The following is a 23,330-nucleotide window of genomic DNA, read 5'->3' on the forward strand; positions in this document are numbered from 1 at the left end:
TGGAAGTAACCCTAGGGGTACTTAAAGAAATTAAATCAGAAAACAAAGATACAAACATCATGCCATTGATACATACTCAAGGCTTCGATGGGCCTTTGCTTTAAGTTCTGAAAAGGCAGACTGTGCAACTACATATTTATTGGAAATAGTGGCAATTATGGGGATATCTGCACAAATGAAGACTGACATTGTAGGCTAGTGATATGGCTTACCCATTAAACGCTGGCTTACAACCAAAAATATAAGACTGGCAATGCTCACGCATATGCATCCAGTAAGATGAAGCAGGTTTTTTGCATATTATAAAGAAAGCACGTTCCTGGTATACCACACAACCCTACAGGACAAACAGTTGTAGAACTAATGATACCTTAAGAGATGTTTATTACAAAACACTAAATCATGCTTTGTGCTTTGTTAACTTTAAATATTCTTAATGTTGGTGAAAAGGACCAAAAGCAGCTGAAGAACTAGGACAACAAATATATTATAACAATGTGATAACATTTGAATGGAAACCTGCAATCATTTTGAGATAGGCACATGTTTTTGCTTAAATGAAAATATATGATTACCAACAAAACATGTAAAGATTAAGTCTGACCAGGGAAGACCACCTACTTACTATCTGAAACATGACAATGGAATTTTATTGGCTGCCTGGTCCTTATGATGTGCCATCCTTTCATATAGCATGGATATTACAGTTCAAACAGATTTATACAGGTGATATATGACTTTTCCCTGCTCAAACATAAATCAGAAAATGATTTTTAGCTGATTGTGTATCTTTATATATTCAATGTATGTAGAGGAATGTTAACTCATAACAAGGCTGTTCTGGCAAGAGATCACATCCAAAGACCTTCTAGGTCTGTGTGATCCATCTGGAAGACAAACATACCTTTAATCCGGGAGACAGAGGCAAACAGACCTGAGTTCAGATATCACCTAGTATAGATCAAGTATCAGGTAAAGTGTAGTTGAGGTCCAGGTATGGTGGTACATGACTTTAATCCTAAAGGAAGGTAAAGTAGAAGGAACCCATGTTTGAAAGTGATGTCTAATTGAGTGGGGAAAAAAAAACGAATCAGAAAAGATTTGACAGAATAGGTTACACCCACCTCTCATAAGAAGAGAAAGGAAAGGGACGCTAATGAAGAGGCAGTTTTACCAGGACAGTAATAGAGATATGGGTTGCTGAGAGAGAACTCAGGTGAAGATGGAACAATACAGAAAGTGAGAAGAAGCCAGAAGATTAGAGCAGATTGTTGAATTAGTTTGAGGCCAAGCAGAGCAGTTCTGGGCCAAGGGGTGTGTGTGTGTGTGTGTGTGTGTGTGTGTGTGTGTGTGTGTGTGTGTGTGTAGAATGTGCCTATACTAAAACTTTTTAAATATTGTTTATTTTGAAAGCAAAAGGCCAGATAACAATGAAGACAAAGCAAGAATCCCAAGTGATTTAGCATGGCAGATTGTTTCAGCTACTGTTTCCTCAAGAATTTACATGCATATCAACTTCAAAATGGCTAATCCAAATGACTCATCCCACAAAGACTGAACAGAAAAACATCAGCTAACATTCCAGTACTTGGACAATATTCTAATATCCTAAGATTACCCAAAAAAAGGGTTTTCCCCCAGACAGAAAAAAAGTAAATTTAAGAACATGAGCAGGTTAGCATAGAGCAAAGAGCCAGTGACCTTAATTAATTCAGTATTTTGAACAAGTATGGTTTAGGCTAATTATAATTTGGCTAAATTACAAAACATGGACCCATTAAACAACAAGGACATCCTTACAGCGATGACTCCCAATGTGCAGTGGAGAGAATTCCTTCAAATTCCATCTCAACGGAGCGAATAACGTTGGTTAAGCAAGGGCAGGGACCCTTGTAAGACCAGGGATGGCATGTAAGATTAGCACCTTCCGCACTGAGGGACAGGCCTTCCATACACCAGACTTGCAGCACTCCCATCATAGCTGTGATTCTGAGATCACATCTCATAACAGACTGGGATCTGAGTTTGGAATTTCACTGAATAATGTGATCCCAAGGGAAAATGCATAGCACCGCAAAGGTCACTCATCCCCTTTACTCCCCCTTCATTGCCTTCTTCTCTATCTCTGTTTCTGTAATGCTCCCACTGGCACCATCCCATAATTCAACACAAGAGTCATATTAGGAGAGTGTCTATAAAACAGCATTGCTCAGGACAGATTGAGGCTATTGTCACAAATGGAGTGCAAGTGATGATGTGGCTTAGGTCTCAGTAAAAACAATAACAAGAAAGAACCTTTCTCCATATCATCATGGATATGAATTTATTAGAGTTGGTTTGACTCGATGATGGTATTTATTCTGCACAACCTCTTGATGAAGGCTTTCAAATAATTTGAAAGGCATGTTTTTCCACTTTGACATCTATGTCAAGTGAATGAAACTGTAAAAGAATATTGCTAGTTGCAACAAGGGATGTTGTTGGTTCTGGAAAGATTAACAACTCTTGCTTCCACCTAGCCTTTCCTTCTTGGAGCAGGCATGGCTTCAGCATCTCCTTAACCAATAAAACCAAACAAGGAAAAATGTCACAGAACAGGCAGTTATCACATTGCTCCACACTCAAGCACAAGGTGACTGTCATATGTCATTTATGTAACTAACTACGGCATCTACAAGTTTTGTAGAGCAGGGGAAAGAGAAAGGATGCTTATCAAAGAACATTATGCACCCATGAAAGCCGTCCTCCACATGGTACCAGGTCACAGGGATCCCCTGGTCCTCCAAGCGCTTCTTGTAGAGGAAGGTATGATCGCGGAGGGGGTCATACTCACAGCTCACCAGGAATGCCTTTGGGAGCTGAGCAATGATCTTGTCATCTACCAGCAGAGGCGAAATTTCTGGATCAAGAATACTTTTGGTTTCTAGATAGGCAGCCTCGTTGAAAGATTCTGGAAACTCAGGCAGGAGGCCTTTGCTCTTGAACCTTCTGGGGATATTATCAGAGCTGAGCCATTTCCTGTACTTCTTCCAGATGTCTGGGGGCAAACAAGTACCATTCATCAATGCATCTTTCCAGGACGAGTCAATGTCCATGTATTTACACATACCCATCATGAGTATATCTTTGGTGATGAATGGGACATTTTGGTATTGCTGATGTGATGGTAAACGGAAATGGATGACCTGCACAGCTGGAGTAATAAGCACCTGAGCACAGATCTTGGGGAGATTTGGGAAGTTGAGCAAGGCCTGGGTGACAATGGCCACAGCTCCACCTCCAATACTTTCCCCACAGACTACCACTCGGGAGGGGTCTACCCCATAGGTTGTTAGGCCCTTCATGAAGTGAATGGAGGCATTCAGGCAATCCTTAGTAAGACATGGGTGATGGTGATCAGGCAGCTTGCGGTACCTAAGAAGAAAGAAATCCACGTTGGTCACTGACAGCCATTTGAACCACATAATCTACTCTCATGGGAAAAGAGAACCTGATTAAATCGTCAAAATGACTCTAGCAAGCAAAGATGGCCATCCTAATATTTTCTTTGTGAAACATGAGGAAACTGCCAGAGTCAGAGGAGCTGCAATTCTGCCTTATAACCCAAATTGTGCTTCCTATAGATGTCTGGAAATCACAAAGGATCAGGAAGCCTTAGGAAACAGGACATCCAGGAAAGATCCAGAGATGCCGATTGGAATTCTGCTGGTTCCACTGAGACATGTTAAATGTTTTGGCTTTTCCTGATTTCTCAGACATCCATTGAGCATTGCCAAAACCACTGTTCTTAAATTTTATATAAATGATACATTAATAACAGTTGTTATTAATAATGCACATTAATAACTAATAAAATAAAATTTTAATGTATCAGCACCGTATACTGTTTATTTTCTTGTAGATAAATGAAAGTATTAGAGGATGGGGCAGTTGGACTCCCTAACTGAAAGTTCTAAGACTCTTCTTCAATGAACTGAGTGATTTGAGAAAATGACTATTACCTGTGAAGTCATCTGGACTATATTTATGCCAGCACTGGTCACTTTGAAGGACACACATACCGTGTGAAAGCTACAAGCTACACAATAACCATAGCCACTTGCTGATAAGACATACTAACTCTTTCACTTGCAACCCACCCACTATTTCAAACAGTTTTCACCCAGACATTCCCAGTCCCTTTCCCACTAAGACCCTGGTGACATAGAAGAGTTAATGTTAAATTGGCAAAAGGAGAGGGCGACAGAATTCTCATGAATGCGTTGATATAGCTATAGGAATGAAGAACTAGTGGTAGCGGTAACAGCATAAATAGAAGAATTTCAGCAGGTCCGAAGGCAAGAGACCATCATGTAGTCATGTAGTGACACCAGTGGTGCTGAGGCACAAAACCCTTGGGGCACCCTGGGAGTGGGAAGTACAGGCCCTTAAGAGAAGCTAAAATCCTTAACAATACAGAAACTGCAAAGTGACCTTGGAGCATCAGAAGTGAAGCATCAAGAGTTGCAGCAGAGATCAGAAGTGAAGACACATTGGCAACAACTGCAGCAGGAGATGACAGCAGACAATAAAGGAGATGGGCAGCAGCAGCCACAGAGGCAGTAACTGCTGCCCTAAGGGCCAAGGGCTTTGCACACCCTTCCCTGGGAACTAGAGCATAGGTGTTGTAAAACTTGGGAAAACAACGACTTCACAGATATACACAGAAAATTGGAAATAGTGCTCTCTCAAGACCCAGCTATTTCATTCCTGAGCATATGCTGAACGATGCTCCACCATACAACAAGGATGCTTGCTCAAGCATGTTCATAGCAGCTTTGTTTGTAATAGCCAGAATCTGGAAACAACCTAGATGTCTCTCAACCAAAGAATGGATTAAAAAAAAACCAAACTGTGGTACATTTACACAATGGAATACTATCCTATTCCACCTATCAATAAACAAAAAAATCTTGAAATTTGCAAACAAATGGACGAAATTAGAAACAATCATCCTGAGTGAGGTAGCCCAGACCAAGAAAGACAAGCATAATATAAACTCACTTATAAGTGGATATTAACCTAGCATAGGTGTCCTCTGAGAGACTACACGCAGTGGCAGATAGGACAGATATTAGGACTCACAGACAGACTCTGGACTAAGAATTGTATGGAAGAGCTGAGGGGTGTAAGGACAGGGGAAGGGCTTGTCAAAAACTCCACAAGGCTGGCAGAACTGGACCCAAGGGATCTGTACAAACTAATGCACAAACTTCGGACATTGCAAACAGAAAACCTAGACACACACACACACACACACACACACACACACACACACACACACACACACACACACACACACATCCTGTTCAGATGTAGCCTATAGAAAGTTCATTCTCCACACAGGCAAAGTGGGAAAGGTAGGGACTGCCTCTGACATGAACCCTGGTGCTCACAATTTGATCACTGCCCTTTGGCTGAGAGGTCCTGTGGGAACACAGAGGAAGGGAAGGCAGGCTATCCAGATGAGACCTGATAGATTGTGGCCAGATAGACGGGGAGGAGGACCACACCTGTCGGTGGCCTAGGGGAGGGGAGTAGGGATGAAAAGGGAGGGAGGGTGGGAACAGGAAGATAAGAGCAAGGGGATTATAATGGGGGTGTAATGTGAACAAATTATAATAAAAAACACAGAGATAGATCCAAGGGACATTGCTTCCAGGAAGAAAGGATCAATAAGGGGGGAAAAAAAGGAGAAAATGAGACTTGAGGGGGGGACAGGAAGGGGTCCAGGAGGAGGGGCTAAGGATGGAGGGAGGGGTCTGTAAGGGGAAGGCTGAGAAAATATGGCTGCTAGTTTCAGCAGCTTAGCTCACAGCAGCCCTCTGGCAGCCCCAATCTGCTTCCCTGGATAAGCATCTCCACTTGCTATTCTCTTAAAGCTTCTCTGGACCTTAAGTAGGCACTCTGTAAGTATCTGGATTGCTACACTGAGGAGTTTGCTTCAAGATTTCAGATCAGGTGCTTGCACACTTCTCTGCATCCATCCATTCAGTGGATCTCAGAGATGTAGATTTCCATATGGGAAATTCAGACACTGCGGGAAGTTTGGGTGAGCGTTTCCAGAGGCTAAGTGATTTGCTCTGGTTACTCAACTTCAGTGTATGTCCATTCTGAGTGATGTCAAAGGATGAGATGACCACTGAAGTGGTAGCCATTGAAGAATCAGAACCTAGCCGGGCAGTTTTCAGTTTCCCTCACTTAGTTCTTTACACTGTCCTATGGACTCTGTTATCAAACAACAATGAACATCCAACTCTGTCCTCCATCCTTTCAAGGACCTCTCAATTTTCAAAAGACGATAGCTGGGTCTTAAGTTTTACTCAACGTTCATTCAAAGTGGTCCATACTTGGTGGATTCAGAAATATTTTATTGTTGCATTGAGCACCAGAACCATCAGCCAATAACATTCATGACTTCAATTGACCTTATTCATCAGCCAACACTGATTTGCACCACTGTGCCCAAATCAATATTCCTCCACCACATAAAGAGACAGTTTGACTTCACTGTCTGTCATCTCTTCTTTTGTTCTCTATTTCCAATGCCTGTTGGCCTCTGTGTGTCTTAGAAAGTGTTCTTTTGACTTTAATGAATTTAACTTTGCAAACAGGATATCAAGGGTCACTTCTGATTTTATATTTTGTTTAAGTTTTTCTCCTTTATTAATTTATTCTTGTTACATCTCAATGGTTATCCCATCCCTTGTATCCTCCCATTCTTCCCTCCCTCCCATTTTCCCCATATTCCCCTCCCCTATGACTGTTCCTGAGGGGGATTACCTCCCCCTGTATATGTTCATAGGGTATCAAGTCTCTTCTTGGTAACCTGCTGTCCTTCCTCTGAGTGCCACCAGGTCTCCCCCTCCAGGGGACATGGTCAAAGGTGAGGCACCAGAGTATGTGAGAAAGTCATATCCCACTCTCCACTCCACTGTGGAGAGTGTTCTGTCCATTGGCTGGATCTGGGTAGGGGTTTAAGATTTACCGCCTGTATTGTCCTTGGCTGGTGCCTTTTCATACCATGGTGTGCCTCCCTTAGTTCTCTACTTTGTGGCTCCATGAGTACTCTGAAGAATTACATTCCTTCTGTCACAGTTCACCAATGTACTTCCCAAGGATGGATAGATGCCTAGACTTCTACTATTTAGAAAGTGCTGCGGCCATGCTCGTGGGAGCACATTTAACAGGGTATCTGAAATCTGAACCCTCTCTGTGGCCTAGATTCACCCAAATCTGTACTTCAAAATGCACCAGCACACACATAAACTACCAACCATTTCATGCCACTCACCCCACTGACAGCACCACAGAATCTGTCTGCTGGGCCAGGAAGCCGCACAGGTTGTGGTAAAGGTCTGCAAAAGAAACCCAAGAGTTAATCAGTGTGACAAGAGCCCAGCATTTTCTGCTACAGTTCCAAGAATAGCAGCTGTTGTGCTGGACATGATAGTGACATACTCTCTATGGTTCTCTGAGGTGACTTTAGCCAGCCTTGCCTAGGCAAGTCCAGACATCATTCCTAAGTTCCTGAATATCAAGATTTTGTTGGAATGTATGGTTCACTCTCCATAGTATTGAGTTTTATGCAGTGTAGATAAATTGGGACTTGCAATGATTGGAGCTCTGAAACGGACATTGATAGGGTTCCGTGTGTTTGCAGAGCCAGCCTTGAAGTGTCAATATACTCATAGATTTGCATCCATGAGAAGATAAATGATGATCAGATGAGATTTTATCCTGGTAGACAGGTCCATTAAGATTAGCGCACAGCTCATCTTGGTCCTATTTGGTCCAATTTGAAGACTGTGTGCTTAGAAACACAGAATCGCTCTCCATCCACCCCTGTGCTACCCACATCTGAAAGCCCCTCATTATCTGTGTTTTCCTGCAATGGGATAGTCTTCTCCATTGACATTCAGGTCCCTAAGTTTATGGGCTGCTTTTTTCTTGTCTTCTGGTGCATTCCTTATTCTTGGAGAGGGCTTGTATCCAAGTTGATGTTCAGTAAACATCTACTGAAAAATTACTGTGAGAGAGATGACTTAGAGGTTAAGAGCACTGGCTGCCCTTCCAGAGGTCCTGAGTTAAATTCTCAGCAACAACATGGTGGCTCACAACCACTTATAATGAGATCTGGAGCCCTCTTCTGGCATGCAGACATACATGTGGGTCTACATACACACTAAAATAAATAAATAAATAAACTTTTTTTTAAAAAAAATTGAGTATAAACTGGCAGCTTGTAGAAGAGGGCTTCAGGAGCTGATGCCAGTGTAGAGTGAACAAGGACAGTGAAGAGCTGGATAAGGGTAGGTAACACAGACAGGTTACACTTAGATTTAACTTATGAATGAGGTAAAGCATCCTGGTGACATCTTCAGAACTGCTATGGCTACCTCAATCACCACAAGGGTAGGAAATAACCTTCATTCCAAAGTGATGTCTTTTGAGTCTTCACAAGCAGCAAGTACAGAACAAGTGAGCATCCCAGGATCCTGTTGTGTGGAGAAGTTCACAGACTAAAGCACAGCAAGAGAAAGAGGAGACACGAGTGTCCAGGTAGGAGATGTGGCCAAAGACTCAGGGGAGACTGAAGTGCTCCACTGACAAATACTGGCTCCATCTTGTGGGAAGAGATGGTGAAACTGATGGATGATAGTAGTTGTAGCAAGGAAACAACTTTTGGGAAAAGAGATGATGTAGTGATCAAGAATGAATGGGTTTTCATCGCAGTGGTCCAGCAGAGCTGTGGGAAGCACATGGACTTGGGACAGATGGGAATAGCCAGTGCTGTGAGTGGAAGGGAAAGGGAGATGTCACAACTAGTGTTAGGAGAGCTCCAGTGGACATTACTTCACAAACCTGGACTAAGAATAATGTAGTACACAGGGAATATTGTTATGGAGGTTTCAACACCATTGAATGATATGAATTCCAAGCCCTCAATCCATTCTCCCTAAAATTTCCAACTTCTACTTGCTTTGACTCCCTCTCAAGAGATCTTCATAGACTCCACCTGTCATGAGGACTTTCCACTCCCAACCAGCCCAGAATCTACTCACCTAGGCTACCGCATATGGCTCCCCCTCCATGGTAGAAAATAATGCCCCTCCGGAGTTTCGAGGACACTGCCTTGGGCTGGAACAGTCTCACAGGGACTGTCCCAAATTTCATGTTGGTCACCACCAAGTTATGGTTCTTCTTTATGGCCATTACATCATGCATAAACTGGATGAACCTGATCGAGGAGCAAATTCTCAGTTTCTCTAATATATTTCCCTGTAGGTGAAAAAAGAAAAAATATGATGATAAGGAAGAAGAAGAAGGAAGAAGAGGAAAGGAGGGAGATGGAGAAGAGGAAGATGAAGATGAGAAGGAGGAGGAAGAGGAACAAGAAGGGAAAAGGAGAAGAGTGAGGCCTAAGAGAATGCATAAGGGAGGCATGTAGATGCCGCAGCCACTGCAACATACCTAAGTTGAGTTGACCGTTTCTCTGCTGACTCCTGCATACACAATGGTTCTATGTGGCTACAACTGGCTGTAGATTATGCATAGGGAGAAGGTGGGTTTTCAATTTCGACCAAAACATAGAGATTACATAATGATGTGGTTGTGACTTGACTATTTGTCTTAACCAAAATTCATGTTGAAATTTTTTTCTTTATTAATTTATTCTTGTTACATCTCAGTGGTTATCCCATCCCTTGTATCCTCCCATTCTTCCCTCCCTCCCATTTTCCCCTTATTCCCTTCCCCTATGACTGTTCCTGAGGGGGATTACCTCCCCCTGTATATGCTCATAGGGTATCAAGTCTCTTCTTGGTAACCTGCTGTCCTTCCTCTGAGTGCCACCAGGTCTCCCCCTCCAGGGGACATGGTCAAAGGTGAGGCACCAGAGTACGTGAGAAAGTCATATCCCACTCTCCACTCACCTGTGGAGACTGTTCTGACCATTGGCTAGATCTGGGTAGGGGTTTAAAGTTTACCGCCTGTATTGTCCTTGGCTGGTGCCTTAGTTTGAGCGGGACCCCTGGGCCCAAATCTGCCTATCATAATGTTCTACTTGTATGTTTCTAGGACCCTCTGGATGGCTCAGCCGTTAAAGGCTAGGCTCACAATCATGTTGAAATTTTATGGTCATGTTCAGATGGCCTTTTCACAAGGCAGATATATAGATATAATACTTAGAGTAGAAGACCCAAATATAACCTCACATGGTCATAGTCACCTGAGTTTCAACAGAGGTGACTAAGAGGAGAAGGAAGTGTCTCCTCAACAATGGCTCAGGGAAAGCTGGATATCTCTATGTTGATGATTGATCCTAGATCCCCTATTTCACTTTGGACAAGAAAAGTCCAAATGGATCAAAGTCTGTACTTTAGAACCTGAAACTCTAAAAATGTTAGAAGAAATTGTGGGGGAAACACTTCAAGATATAGGCATAGGTAAAGAATTACTGCGCAAGACTCCAGATTCTCTGGGAATAAGGTCAACTATTGACAATTGAAATTAGAAGGCTTCCATATGTAGACAAAATAGTTTTTAAATATATTTTATTTATTTATTCATATTACATCTCAATGGTTATCCCATTCCTTACATCCTCCCATTCCTCCTTCCCTTGTATTTTCCCCTTACTCCCCTCCCCTATGACGGTGACTGAGGGGGATCTCCTCCCCTTTTGTATGCTCATAGGGTATCAAGTCTCTTCTTGGTAGCCTGCTATCCTTCCTCTGAGTGCCACCAGGCCTCCCCATCCAGAGGATGTGGTCAAATATGGGGCCCAGAGTTCACATGAAAGTCAGACCCCATTCTCCACTCAAGTGTGGAGAATGTCCTGTCCATTGGCTAGATCTGGGTAGGGGTTCAAAGCTTACTGCACGTCTTGTCCCTGGCTGGTGCCATAGTTTGAGCAGGATCCCAGGCCCAGATCTGCCCATCATAATGATCTACTTGTAGGTTTCTAGGACTCTAGGCACTTCTATTTCCCCATTCTCCCTTCCTTCTCTCACCTAGAGTCCCAATAGGAAGTCTTCCCCTCTGTCCCACTTTTCTGGTAAGTAAAGACTTTCATGGGACATGCCCCTTGGGCTAGTGTGCAGATATAAGTGAGTATATACCATTTGACTCTTTCTACTTCTAGGTTAACTCACTCATTATGATCATTTTTAGCTCAATTCATTTATCCACAAATTTCAGGAATTCCTTGGTTTTAATAGCTGAGTAGTATTCCATCGTGTAAATGTACCACAGTTTCTTTATCCATTCTTCTACTGAGGGACACTTAGGCTTTTTCCATGATATGGCTATTATTAATAAGGCTGCTATAAACATAGTTGAGCAAATGTTCTTGTTGTGTGCTGGAACATCTTCTGGGTATATTCCAAGGAGTGGAATAGCTGGGTCTTGAGGAAGCCCTATTTCCAGTTTTCTGAGATAGCGCCAGATAGATTTTCAAAGTGGCTGTACTAGTTTGCATTCCCACAAGCAATAAAGGAGTGTTCCTCTCTCTCCACATCCTCGCCAGCGTGTGGTGTCACTTGTGGTTTTTGTTTTTGTTGTTATTTTGTTTTTTTGTTTTGTTTGGTTTTGTTTTTTGAGACAAGGTGTCTCTGTGTAGCCTTGGCTGTCCTGGACTCACTTTATAGACCAGGCTGGCCTCGAACTCACAGTGATCCGCCTGCCTCTGCCTCCCAAATGCTGGGATTACAGGTGTGTGCCACCACGCCCTGCTGTCACTTGAGTTTTTGATCTTAGCCATTCTGATGAATGTAAGATGGAATCTCAGTGTCATTTTGATTTGCATTTATCTGATGACTAAAGATGTTGAGCATTTCTTTAAGTGTTTTTCAACCTTTTGATATTCCTCTGTTGAGAATTCTCTGTTTAGTTCTAAGGCCCATTTCTCAATTGGGTTATTTGGTTTGGTGGTGTTTAATTTCTTGAGCTCTTTATATAATTTGGATATTAAACCTTTGTCAGATGTAGTGTTGGTGAAGATCTTTTCCCAGTCTGTAGGCTATTGCTTTGTTCTGTTGACAGTGTCCCCTTCCTTACACAGCTTGTCAGCCTCATAAGGTCCCATTTATTAATTGTTGACCTTAAGGCCTGGGCTGTTGGTGTTCTATTCAGGAAGTTGTCTCCTGTGCCAAGTGTTCCAGGCTCTTCCCCATTTTTTCTTCTAACCTATTTAGTGTCTCTGGTTTTATGTTAAGGTCTGTAATCCACTTGGCCTTGAGTTTTGTGCATAGTGACAAATATGGGTCCAATTAAATTTTTCTACATGTAGACATCCAGTTAGACCAGCATCATTTGTTGAAGAGGCTATCCTTTTTCCATTGAATAGATTTGGCTTCTTTGTCAAAAATCAAGTGACCATATGTGTGCGGATTCATTTCTGGGTCTTCAATTCAATTCCATTGATCAACCAGCCTATTGCTGTGCCAGTACCATGCTGTTTTAATTACTGTGGCTCTATAGTACAGCTTGAGATTGGGTATGGAAATTCCTCTGGAGGATCTTTTATTGTATAGGATTGTTTCTGCTATTCTAGGTTTTTTGTTTTTCTATATGAAGTTAAGAATTGATCTTTCAATGTCTTTAAGATATTGTGTAGGTATTTTGATAGAGGCTACATTGAATCTGTAAATTGCTTTTGGTAAAATGGCCATTTTTACTATGTTAATTCTCCCAATCCACAAACAAGGGAGATCCCTCCATCTTCTGATGTCATGTTCAATCTCTTTCTTCAGAGATTTAAAGTTTTTTCAAACAAGTCTTTCATTTGCTTGGTTAGAGTTACTCCTAGATATTTTATATTGTTCGTGGCTATCGTGAAGGGTGTAGTTTTCCTAATTTCTTCCTCTGCATGTTTGTCATTTGTATATAGGAAAGCTACTGACTTTTTTTGAGTTAATTGACAAAACAGTTTTAATCAAATGAAGTTTCAATATATAGAATATAAAACATTTCTTGGTGATGCCTCTGACAGAGGATTCAACTTCTAGGAGTGTTTGAGTGTGTGTGTGTGTGTGTGTATACATATATATGTGTGTGTGTGTATATATATGTACATATATATAAATTAAAAATGATATCCAATTTGTCCTATTTTCATTTTTGCTGCTGTGATAAACAAATTGACAACAATCAACTTGGGATGGAAAACAGTATAGTTGGCTTACAAGTTACAATTCATCATCAGGAAAAAAACAAGGCAGGAACTCACATCAGGATTATGGAAGCAGTAATAAAGGAGAGATTGTGAAAGATAACTGCTTACTAGCTTGCTTCCCTCCCAACACACACACACACACACACACACACACACACACACACACACACACACACACACCTTGCTTGCTTAGTCACTTACCCAGGGATGGTCCCACCCTGTGGACTGAGCCTCCCACATTTTTAAAAAGACATATCTTTGGTATTGTATCAACAGGGGAAACTATATAATTATAATGTAAAAATTAAAAGAAATAATTTTATTTTAAAATAGATGCCCTTTCAGTGATGACGATGTGATACTCCCACGTGTAGATAAAGGCCATGAGGAAGGAAGTGAGATAGCTACCTGTGGAGGAGGCTTCCTGGAGTTGAGTTCTAGGTTGGGAAACTAGATAAAGCTTGTATCTGGAGCAAAACAGACATGAGCTAAAGGCTGAGGCATCTACCAGCTAACTTAAAAACGCTGAACACTACCCTCCATCTTGGAGGTTCGGCCTCCATCATGGCAGATGGGAAGTGATCCAAAGATGAGGTCAGGGAACAAGGTCTTATTGATGAGTCCTAGCAGGGCCATCCCCAAGTCTTGTTTACATGCACTTGTTTTAGCTAAGAGTCCAGTGGGAGTGCCCTATGATTCTAGGAAAGAATTCCCCCCCCCAAAAAGAGCCTCAAGTGATGATTTTCCTCTTTGAGTTTTAAGACAGGAGAGTTTAGCCTACAAGACGTACTTCACCTTCCTCCCACCAAGAGTGCAAGGCCTCTATTAATCCAGCCTGGGCCTTTGACAGTTCAACTCTCAACCACCCTTAAATTTCAAGGCACCCCTTGATGGCACAAGTTGGTTGCATCCCTGGCCCCATCAAGAGCAGATTGGCTACACCATTGTTCACGCTGCCTCCAATTTTTCCATGGGAGTGTTTCTTACCCACACTCAGGTAGAGTGCCCAAACTATCACCCTTTGTAATGATAGCTGTGCATTCCATAAATACTTTCACTATACCTGCTAGATTTCCTTAGCAATATGTGATCAGCCATACCACCTTATGAGGTGTCTTTGATGGCAAAGATCACATCTTATGTCTCTCTTGGTCACTACCTCAGTGACTGAACACCATGTGATGTTGAACTGAAACCCACATACTTAAAAACTAATTAGATAATTCATAGAGTCATACTGTTTTGTGTGGTCTGATTTTTCAGAGATTCACACTTTCCACAACTGTAAAATAGGGATGATGTTGTAAAAAAGGAAACTACAGGCTGTAGAAAGTGTAGTGTTTCTGGGGACCATGGTTATGTGTTCCTCTCACTTTCCACTCCAGAGCTCTGAAGGCCCCTGTAATTCCACGCAGTCTGTAATCTTTAAATATATTGATCTCAAGGAAATCACTTGCAGAAAAGAATAAATGAGAGGTTGAGGCCAGAAGCTTTCAATGATTGCATTGAACAAAGTTTCTTTGTTCCACTAGGTGTGGACCATTGTGAAGAAAAATCTCAATGGGCAACTATTTTAAAGTCACATATCAAATCCTATGATTCCTTACCATATGTCATGCAATATGTTTATCAACCACACTAGACACAGGATGTTCTCTGACCTGAAGAGGAAGACACTACCATGCTCAGAGGTTAAGCAAAGGCCTCTTGCAGCCAGTGAGGAGAGAACAGAAAACACCTAGCAAACAGCTTGGATGCAGCTGCTTCTCACCCCTCTCACCTCCACCTCCTCTTTTGCAGCTGCCCTCTGAGGTAATCACTTATGAATGGTCTGGCCACTACAGGTCTTTAGCCAAGGTCAGGACATTACATTATTCAAACCACTTACTTCCCACACAAGGCCAAACATTTTTTCCAAACCTACTGTACCTGTGGACAGACCCTGGTACATATCCCTGGACAGCAACAAGGCAGCCATGCCAAAAGGCTGGATATATGCATCATAACACAGATACTTTGATCAGCAAAGGCTCCTGATGAGAAATAGTCTGTGACTTCACAGTATTCACAAGTATGCAGCAAAAAAAAAAAAACCCTAGAAGCAAGTCAGTGGAAAGAAATGGGGGGGGGGTGCTGATGATGAAGGAGGTGTCAGAAGTGGACCATGGGTTTACCATCAGTATAAACTAGGTGTAAAGTTATTTTTTCAGTCCTCAGAAAGAGTCTTGTGGATGAGTACTGATGCCTGCCTCCAGTCCCAGCCCTCAAGATATGGGACCCAAAAGATTACCTCCCCAAATTCATGAAACCCTTCTCACAAAAAATTGAAAAGGAAAGAAGATCTGGGGTGTAGCTAAGTGTATAGAGTGCTGACCTTGCATGTAAGTCCTGGTTTGATCCTCAGAGCCATGTAATCAGAGCCTGTACACAGTACACCTCTAACCCCAGCACATGGAATGTAGCAGTGGGACAATCAAGGCCCTCAGATCATCTCTGGTTATGTAGTGAATTCAAGGTGACCTTGAGCTCCTTAGAGATGCTGTCTAGAATGAAAAAGAATAAGAACCAGGACAGGATGCTGGCACAGAGTTGGGAGGGAAGAAAGAGAAAGGAAATGATGGAGAGATAGAGACAAACACAATGTTTCCATATTTCTAAGATACAACAGTGTAGTTACCTCAGTTCTAGGGGGAAATCTAGTGAGGAAAAAATGAAGGAAGGCAAACTTCAGAGATGAACACTGAAACCCACAATGCCCCCCCCAAGAGCAACTCACCAGTGAAAACATGTACAGTGCCATACAATGCAGAAATCTGAGCTTGATGTGATGCTGCAATCCAGAGGGCATTTTCACAGTGAGAAAGTGCTGAATGATGGCCCATATGAAGATGCCCAGGTGAAATGTAGACAGGCTCACTAGCAGCAGCATCCATGGGACAGCCATGGCCCTGAGGCCCTGAGAAGCTACTGTCCTAAAGATACTCCTGGGCAACAACTGACCCAGGTTTACGGCCTACCACCTCCACTACTGTTTTTAAGACTGTACCTGACTGACTCAGTGGCCTGACCTAGCCTCTGAGATGTCTACACAAATCAACATGAGCCAGAGGAACCAGCTCTCCAAGGAGCAAAGGTACTTGGGAAATTGGCCTGGATGACCAAGGTAGTTTTTTTTTTGAAAGACAGGGTTCCAAAGATCAACTGATGTGATCTTTCAAAGCATCCATCTGCTGGGACACAGAGGGAGAGCATAGACCCCTCTTACATGACCATAGACACCTCTGGCCTGACCCTTCACTGAATAACAAGAGACACAAACCCATTCTGCACTGGTTTGGTTACAAAATACAAAGTCATCCAATTTATAAATATTTGCTTAACTGCCATCAGAGCCCAGCCTTTCCTCATTTCTGACTATCTGGCCTTGGATAGGCTTTCTTCTTTCTGAATGTATAAGGTGAAAGGGTCCAGAATTGTTTCCAGGCCAAGCCCAGGTGTAGCTTCAGGTCCAGGGAGCAGACACTTTGGTATCAGTAGAGGACTCAAAGGATGGGTTAGAGTGTTCTACTGGCCACACATTCTAAGTCCAAGGAAATTTTGATAGTAAAGGCACATAGACTATTATTTCAATGGGTTTGTTCAATTGTCATAGGGCAAGGCTGACACAGCAGGTTAAATCCTTGACATAATGTACTGAGTCCAGTTCAATCTCCAGAAACTATACGACAGGGGAGAAAACCTTCCGTCCACATGTTGTCATTTAAACTCCACACACATTGAGTGGAGAAGAAGATCTAACTCTCACACAAACTCTGGTGCCCCATATTTGATCATGTCCCTTGGATGGAGATGCCTGGTGGCACTCAGAGGAAAGATAATAGGTCACCAAGGAGAGACTTGATACCGTATGAGCATATTCAGGGGGAGGAGATCCCCCTCAGACACAGACATAGGGGAGGGGAGTAGGGGGGGGAAGTGGGAGGAAGGGAGGGATGGGAGGATACATGGGATGGGCTAACAACTGAGATGTAATATGTATAAATTAATAAAAATGTATTAAAAAAAAAATAAAATAAACTCCACACACAAATTTCATGTGTGTGCGTGTGTGTGTGTGTGTGTGTACATGCACACATTCACACAATATGAACAAATTAATATAATAAAAATTTTAAGCACATAATATAAAAGATGCTCTCAGAGCCACTTCTAGCCTCTAAAGCAGCAGAGTTAACTGAATGTGTGACGTAGGGTAGCTCTCTTACAACAATGAATTTTCATCCCTGAACTCCACTCACTGCAATCCCCCAGACAACCATGATTCTATCCTTTAAGAATCTGGATACTTTAGCTAATTCCATAGAGGGTCCTACGAAATGTTTGGCTTTTTGTAACTGCCTTACTTCACTTAGCATATTGCCCTAAACTTTATCAAGACTGCAGCAGATAACATTTTTTTCTTTTAAAATAGTAGTCTATTACATATGAATGGCACATCTAGTTATTGATTTTTTTATTTCTGTTGAGTATTAAAAATGAAAACTAAGGCCTTGAACAAAAGTAAATGCTCTACCACTGATTCTTTATCTATTTATCCATGGATGGAAAATGGTGTTGCTTCAAACTTTTTGATAAGATGCATACTACTATCATAGTCTCATGTGTATACAAACATTCACTCATTTTAAGTATTTTTATATGACTATAATACATTTGTAAAGCACATGTAGGTATATAAAGTAAATGTAAAATCATAAACATTAAGCTAGGGGAATTTTCATGAAATAAATTCTCCCAGTAATAACAATCCTCCCAGTACTGTCTTTTGGGGCCCAATATTTATAAAAACCTTAGCAGATCTAGAACACTAACAGATATAATTTATCTATCATTCACAGGTGAGAGAACAGATCCCAGAAAAGCTATGGTTACATAGACGAACATCAGCAGCTTCAGTACTTGAACACTGTGGGCAGTAGTGGAGTTTGTGACAATTACAGGTGCATCTAACAAACAAGGACACTTGCTCAACTATGTTCATAGCAGCTTTATTTGTAATATCCAGAAACTAGAAACTGATATTCTGCTATGCCTACAGAAAGGAACCTAGCATAGCTGCCTTCTGAGAGGCTTCATCCAGCAGCTGATGGAAACAGATATAGAGACCCACAGCAAAACAATAAACAGAGCTAGGGGAGTTTTGTGGAAGAGTGTGAGGAAGGATAGAGGGAGCCAGAGGGGTCAAGGACACCACAAGAATACCTAAAGAGTAAACTAACCTGGGCTCATGGGGGCACACAAAGACTAAATCACAGCCAAAAAGCATGCATAGACTGTACCTAGACCCCTTATACATATATAGCAGATGTCCACCTTGGTCAACATTTGGCTCCCCTAACAATGAGTGTATGGGCTGTCTCTAGATCCAACTGCCTTAGCTAGGATGTATTGTCAGGCCTCAGAGGAGATGATGTGCTTTGTACTGCTTGCACCTGAGGTGCCAGGGTACTTTGGTACCCCGTTGAGTGACACCAATTCTCTGAGAAGAAGGAAAAGGGGAAATGGGGGGAACAGGGCAAGGAGTGAGGATGGAACAAGAAAGAGATGGGAGGGGCTAAGATCAGGTTGTAAAGTGATTACTTAGATAAATAAATAGTCTGTTGATGGCATGACCAAGAGAATAGATAAAGGGGGAAAGACAGAATATTTAAATCAAAACCAAGGTAGAGTAATTTGGACATCCCAAAACATCAATGATAAATTAATAGAAACCTACAATACTGAAGTGTCCCTCAGTAGAAGAATGGATAAAGAAACTGTGGTACATTTACACTATGGAATACTATTCAGCTATTAAAAACAAGGAATTCCCAAAATTTGTGGACAAATGGATTGAACTAGAAATGATCATAATGAGTGAGTTAACCCAGAAGCAGAAAGACTCAAATGGTATATACTCACTTATATCTGCATACTATCCCAAGGGGCATGTCCCATGAAAGTCTTCACTTACCAGGAAACTGAGACAGAGGGGAGGACATTCTAGTGGGACTCTAGATGAGAGAAGCATGGGAGAATAGCAAAGTAGAAGGATCCAGAGGGTCCTAGAAACCTACAAGAAGAACATTATGATAGGCAGATTTGGGCCCAGGGGTCCCACTTAAACTATGGCTCAAGTCAAGGACAATACAGGCTGTAAACTTCAAACCCCTACCCAGATCTAGCCAATGGACAGGACATTCTCCACAGTTGAGAGGAGAGTGGGGTATGACTTTCACATGTACTCTCATGCCTCATATTTGACTACGTCCCCTGGATGGGGAGACCTGGTGGCACTCAGGGGAAGGATAGCAGGCTACCAAGAAAAGACTTTATACCCTGTGAGCATATAAAGGGGGAGGAGGTCCCCCTCAGTCACAGTCATAGGGGAGGGGAGTAAGGGGAAAATGGGAGGGAGGGAGGAATGGGAAGATACAAGGGATGGGATAACAATTGAGATGTAATAAGAATAAATTAATAAAATAAAATTTAAAAATTAATTTTAAAAAAGAAAGAAAGAAACCTACAATACTGAATAGCAAGGTATTCCAGACACTAAAAAGACAAAATTTCAAAATAGTTGGGATAGAAGAGACCGAGAAATTGCTTTCCAAACACATAGAGAATATTATCAATAATGTTTCACCAGAAAATTTCCCTAACTTAGACAAAGAAACAACTAAAGACCTCAACATAAAACCAGACACACTAAAACTGTTAGAAGAAAAACTGATGAAGAGCCTTGAATTCATTGGCATAGGAGACAGCTCCTGAAAAGAGCACCAATAGCTCAGGCTCTAATATCAACAAGTAATAAATGGGACCTCATGAAACTGAAAAGTTTCTGTAAGGCAAGGACACTGTCAACAGAAGAAAATGGCATCATTCAGACTAGGAAAAAATCTCCATCAACCCTACATCTGACAGAGCACTAATATCCAAAATACATAACAAATTCAAGAAACAAATAAATCCAAATAAAAAATAGGATACAAAGCTAAACAGGGAATCTCAACAGAGGAATATTGAATGTCAAGATACAGCACATGCTGTCAAAGATTTGTAGAAATGGGAACAGTCTTTCATTGCTGGGTGGGAGTGCAAACTTGTACAACCAATTTGGAAATCAATCTGGTACTTTCTCAGAAAACTGGGAATAGTGCTATCTCAAGACCCAGCTATTCCACTCCTTGGCATATACCTGAAAGATGCTCTACCATACAACAAGGACATTTGCTCAACTATGTTCATAGCACCCTTATTCATAATAGCCAAAATCTGGAAGCAATCTACATGAAGAGGACCTCAAAGAGGTGTTTGCTGTTGAAATTCTGATGACAAAGAGTGCAATCTCCCCCAATGAACTGGGTCTACAATGGTCTACTTCCACTGTCCCTACTAACCTTCTTTCTCTCCTATGAAGGGTAGATGGGTTAGAAGGAAGTTAGTGGCGTTAAAGAACCCCAAATAAAGTAGGATTTTAAAAGATCAAAGCCTACAGGTGTCACCCATATGTGGCTTATGCATGGGTAACTTAATTTCTAACGATATAGAGGAAACTGCCGGTTTTGAAGGTATAAAATGCTATTTCAAAGTGTCAGCAAAGTAACAAACTTCTGCCACAGGGTTCTCTCCTGCCTGACACCCAGAAGGAATTTTATGTTTTGGTTTCATTGTCTTACTATATTCCTTTTTATTAAAGATTGAAAAAGTACTGAAAATTTAGAGAAGTCATGAGTTGCTATGGAGGGTACAGAAAAACAAAAAGAAAAAGTGGTTGACATAGGAAAATCAGAAGGTTCACTTACTTCTCTTCTTTTGGAAAGGATTGCAGAGTCAGCTGTGCAACAAGAGAGTTTGCGATTAAAATTCGAAATGCTTGAAAAACAAAAAGTGCCAGAAAGAGGAGAGAGTTCATTCATGGTGTCTGAGGCAGGAATTTGCCTCAGGATGAAAGAGGGTAGCTGACTTGCTGGAAGGCAGATTGCAGCCCTGCCCTGGTCCATGCATGACTGAACCAAGGGTCTGGGAAGAGCATCGGGCTGCACAGGGCAAAGGGGTTCATAGTGAGCCAGGTGCACCTCCAGAGGTATTGCCTAGGACTTGCACAGGCACCTTCAGCTTTCCCAGCATTTGTACAACATACACTTCCTTATGATGCTGGTAATGCTGACGATGAGATGGCATGGCTCCCAATAGAAGTGTTAGATTTAAAGCATGTTAGACAGTCTATTTTATTGTGTGGTATGCATTCCCTATCCATTAAGCAAATAGTAAGTTACCGGGCTCTGCAAAACTAGAATTATTCTCCAAGTTTGAAAAGGATTACTGTCAACTATGCTAGAAGCTGATCAGCAATTACAGTGGTTGTCAAGGTGGAGAGACGAGGCTATGAAAATGAAGCAGCAAAATGTAGCAAGGGGATAAAGGTTGCTAAAGATCAGCTGCTTGGTGCAGGGCGTTCTGCTGAGCTACAACAACAAATCCCATCTGATGATGTTGCGATTGAACAACACTGTGTTGCAGCTTTACGAGCTTTGCATATAGTTGAAGAGCCAGGGAAATCTTCTTCATTTACTAAGGCGGAGGAACCTTCACTGACCGACAAGAGCCATCACCTTGGGGGAAGTTCAATGGGCATGTCAGCTTTCTGGAAAGCAATTCAGCATTTTTCAAGATCTGTAATGAAGCGCACTACCAGAATTGCTTCCAGGCTCTGACATTCTTCTTCTCTGATCTGCCTCATCTCTCAAAAACTCTGGAATTTTCTGAGTCTTCGCTTTCCAGGGATTTACCCATTCTGACTGAGCATTCTCCTATGGGACCTTCATGAAGATGCATTGTTGTTCAGTCGAACTAATGATTTCATTTATTCCTAATAATAGACTTAAAGAATTTCTGACTCGATTCAAACTATTTTAGAAATGAAAGCTAAGCAGTTGATAGAAATTTTATGGGTGCGGTAAATGCTCTTGTGGACCTCCAGATGTCTCAGCTTGAGACAGATTTGTGGTTTCGGAGAAGCTTTCACTCTAGAGATGACACCACCAAATCCTAGAATGCACCTTAAGTAAATGCAAGTTGGTTTAAACTTCCCATGAACACAAAATATTATGTGGCTACCAAGAAATGTTTAATTAAGTACATACCTTAATGTAAAAAAAAAACACAAACTGTTTCACTGTAATTCCTTATACCTTGTCAGTTTATGACATAAAATATTTTCATTCAAATTTACTTTCTATCTTGGAATGATCGATAAAATTTTGTTCTGAACTCACTATAAACTTAGAGATAACTTAAAAATGTGTAGCCACTTCAGTCCTCATTGAAAAGACATATAATCTTTTGACATCTTGGATCCTGTCAACCTTTAGGCCATGTCAAGCTTTGTCATTCTGAACTCACTATGAATGTATGTAATCTATACATACATAAGAAATGTTTTGTTTCAATGAAAAAATATGTAACATGTTTTATTTTTTAATTCATCTGTTTTTGTGATTGTCTTTTTTTACTAAGAGGTAATTCTTTTTCTGACATAAAGAGCTTTGTATCAAAAGTATAAAAATTGTCACCAGACAATAAATGAGGATTAAGTTTTTAACTTCAACCACCTTTTTCTCTTGAAAGCATGTGTATGTTCTGTTTTCTGTCTGTCTGTCTGTCTGTCTGTCTGTCTGTCTCTCTCTCTCTCTCTCTCTCTCTCTCTCTCTCTCTCTCTCTCATTTATATTTCCCTGTAGAAGCACAAATAAGTTAGTAGACTCAGGGCATTACAATTAGCCTCCTAAGACAAGCAGGACAAAGTTCGCTTTAGGCTGTGAAGCCCTCTGTAGCAGCCTGCTCCTGCGCCTGAGCTAATCTCAGATCAAAAATCCATTTTACAACCCCTGCACTTATTGGATAGAAGCCACTTTTACATCCCTGGTTGCATGAGAAAAGTGGTCAGTTAGTTTTCCTCCTTAGCCACATGCAGTCAGTCCCAAGTCACTAGAGAAGGAATCCTAGGCTCCCTCCCCTCTCTTCTTTTTTTTTTCTTCTCGTTTTTACAATTTATTTATTTATTCGCTTTA

General features: G+C 41.5%; 1 protein-coding gene across 1 annotated transcript; it reads right to left on the bottom strand.

Moving 5' to 3' along the window:
- Positions 1-461: 461 nt before the first annotated feature.
- On the bottom strand, positions 462-16,277 carry LOC311600047 (arylacetamide deacetylase-like 4). Its single transcript, XM_084786292.1, has 4 exons — positions 15,993-16,277; positions 9,105-9,321; positions 7,334-7,397; positions 462-3,414 (listed from the first exon to the last, which is right to left on the bottom strand). The coding sequence occupies exons 1-4, from the start codon at positions 16,158-16,160 to the stop codon at positions 2,640-2,642; spliced, it is 1,224 nt and encodes a 407-aa protein (XP_084642418.1). The 5' UTR covers positions 16,161-16,277; the 3' UTR covers positions 462-2,639.
- Positions 16,278-23,330: the final 7,053 nt, after the last annotated feature.

This window comes from Acomys minous, assembly GCF_964271855.1.
Source record: "Acomys minous genome assembly, chromosome: 6".
In the NCBI taxonomy this organism is placed as follows: domain Eukaryota; kingdom Metazoa; phylum Chordata; class Mammalia; order Rodentia; family Muridae; genus Acomys; species Acomys minous.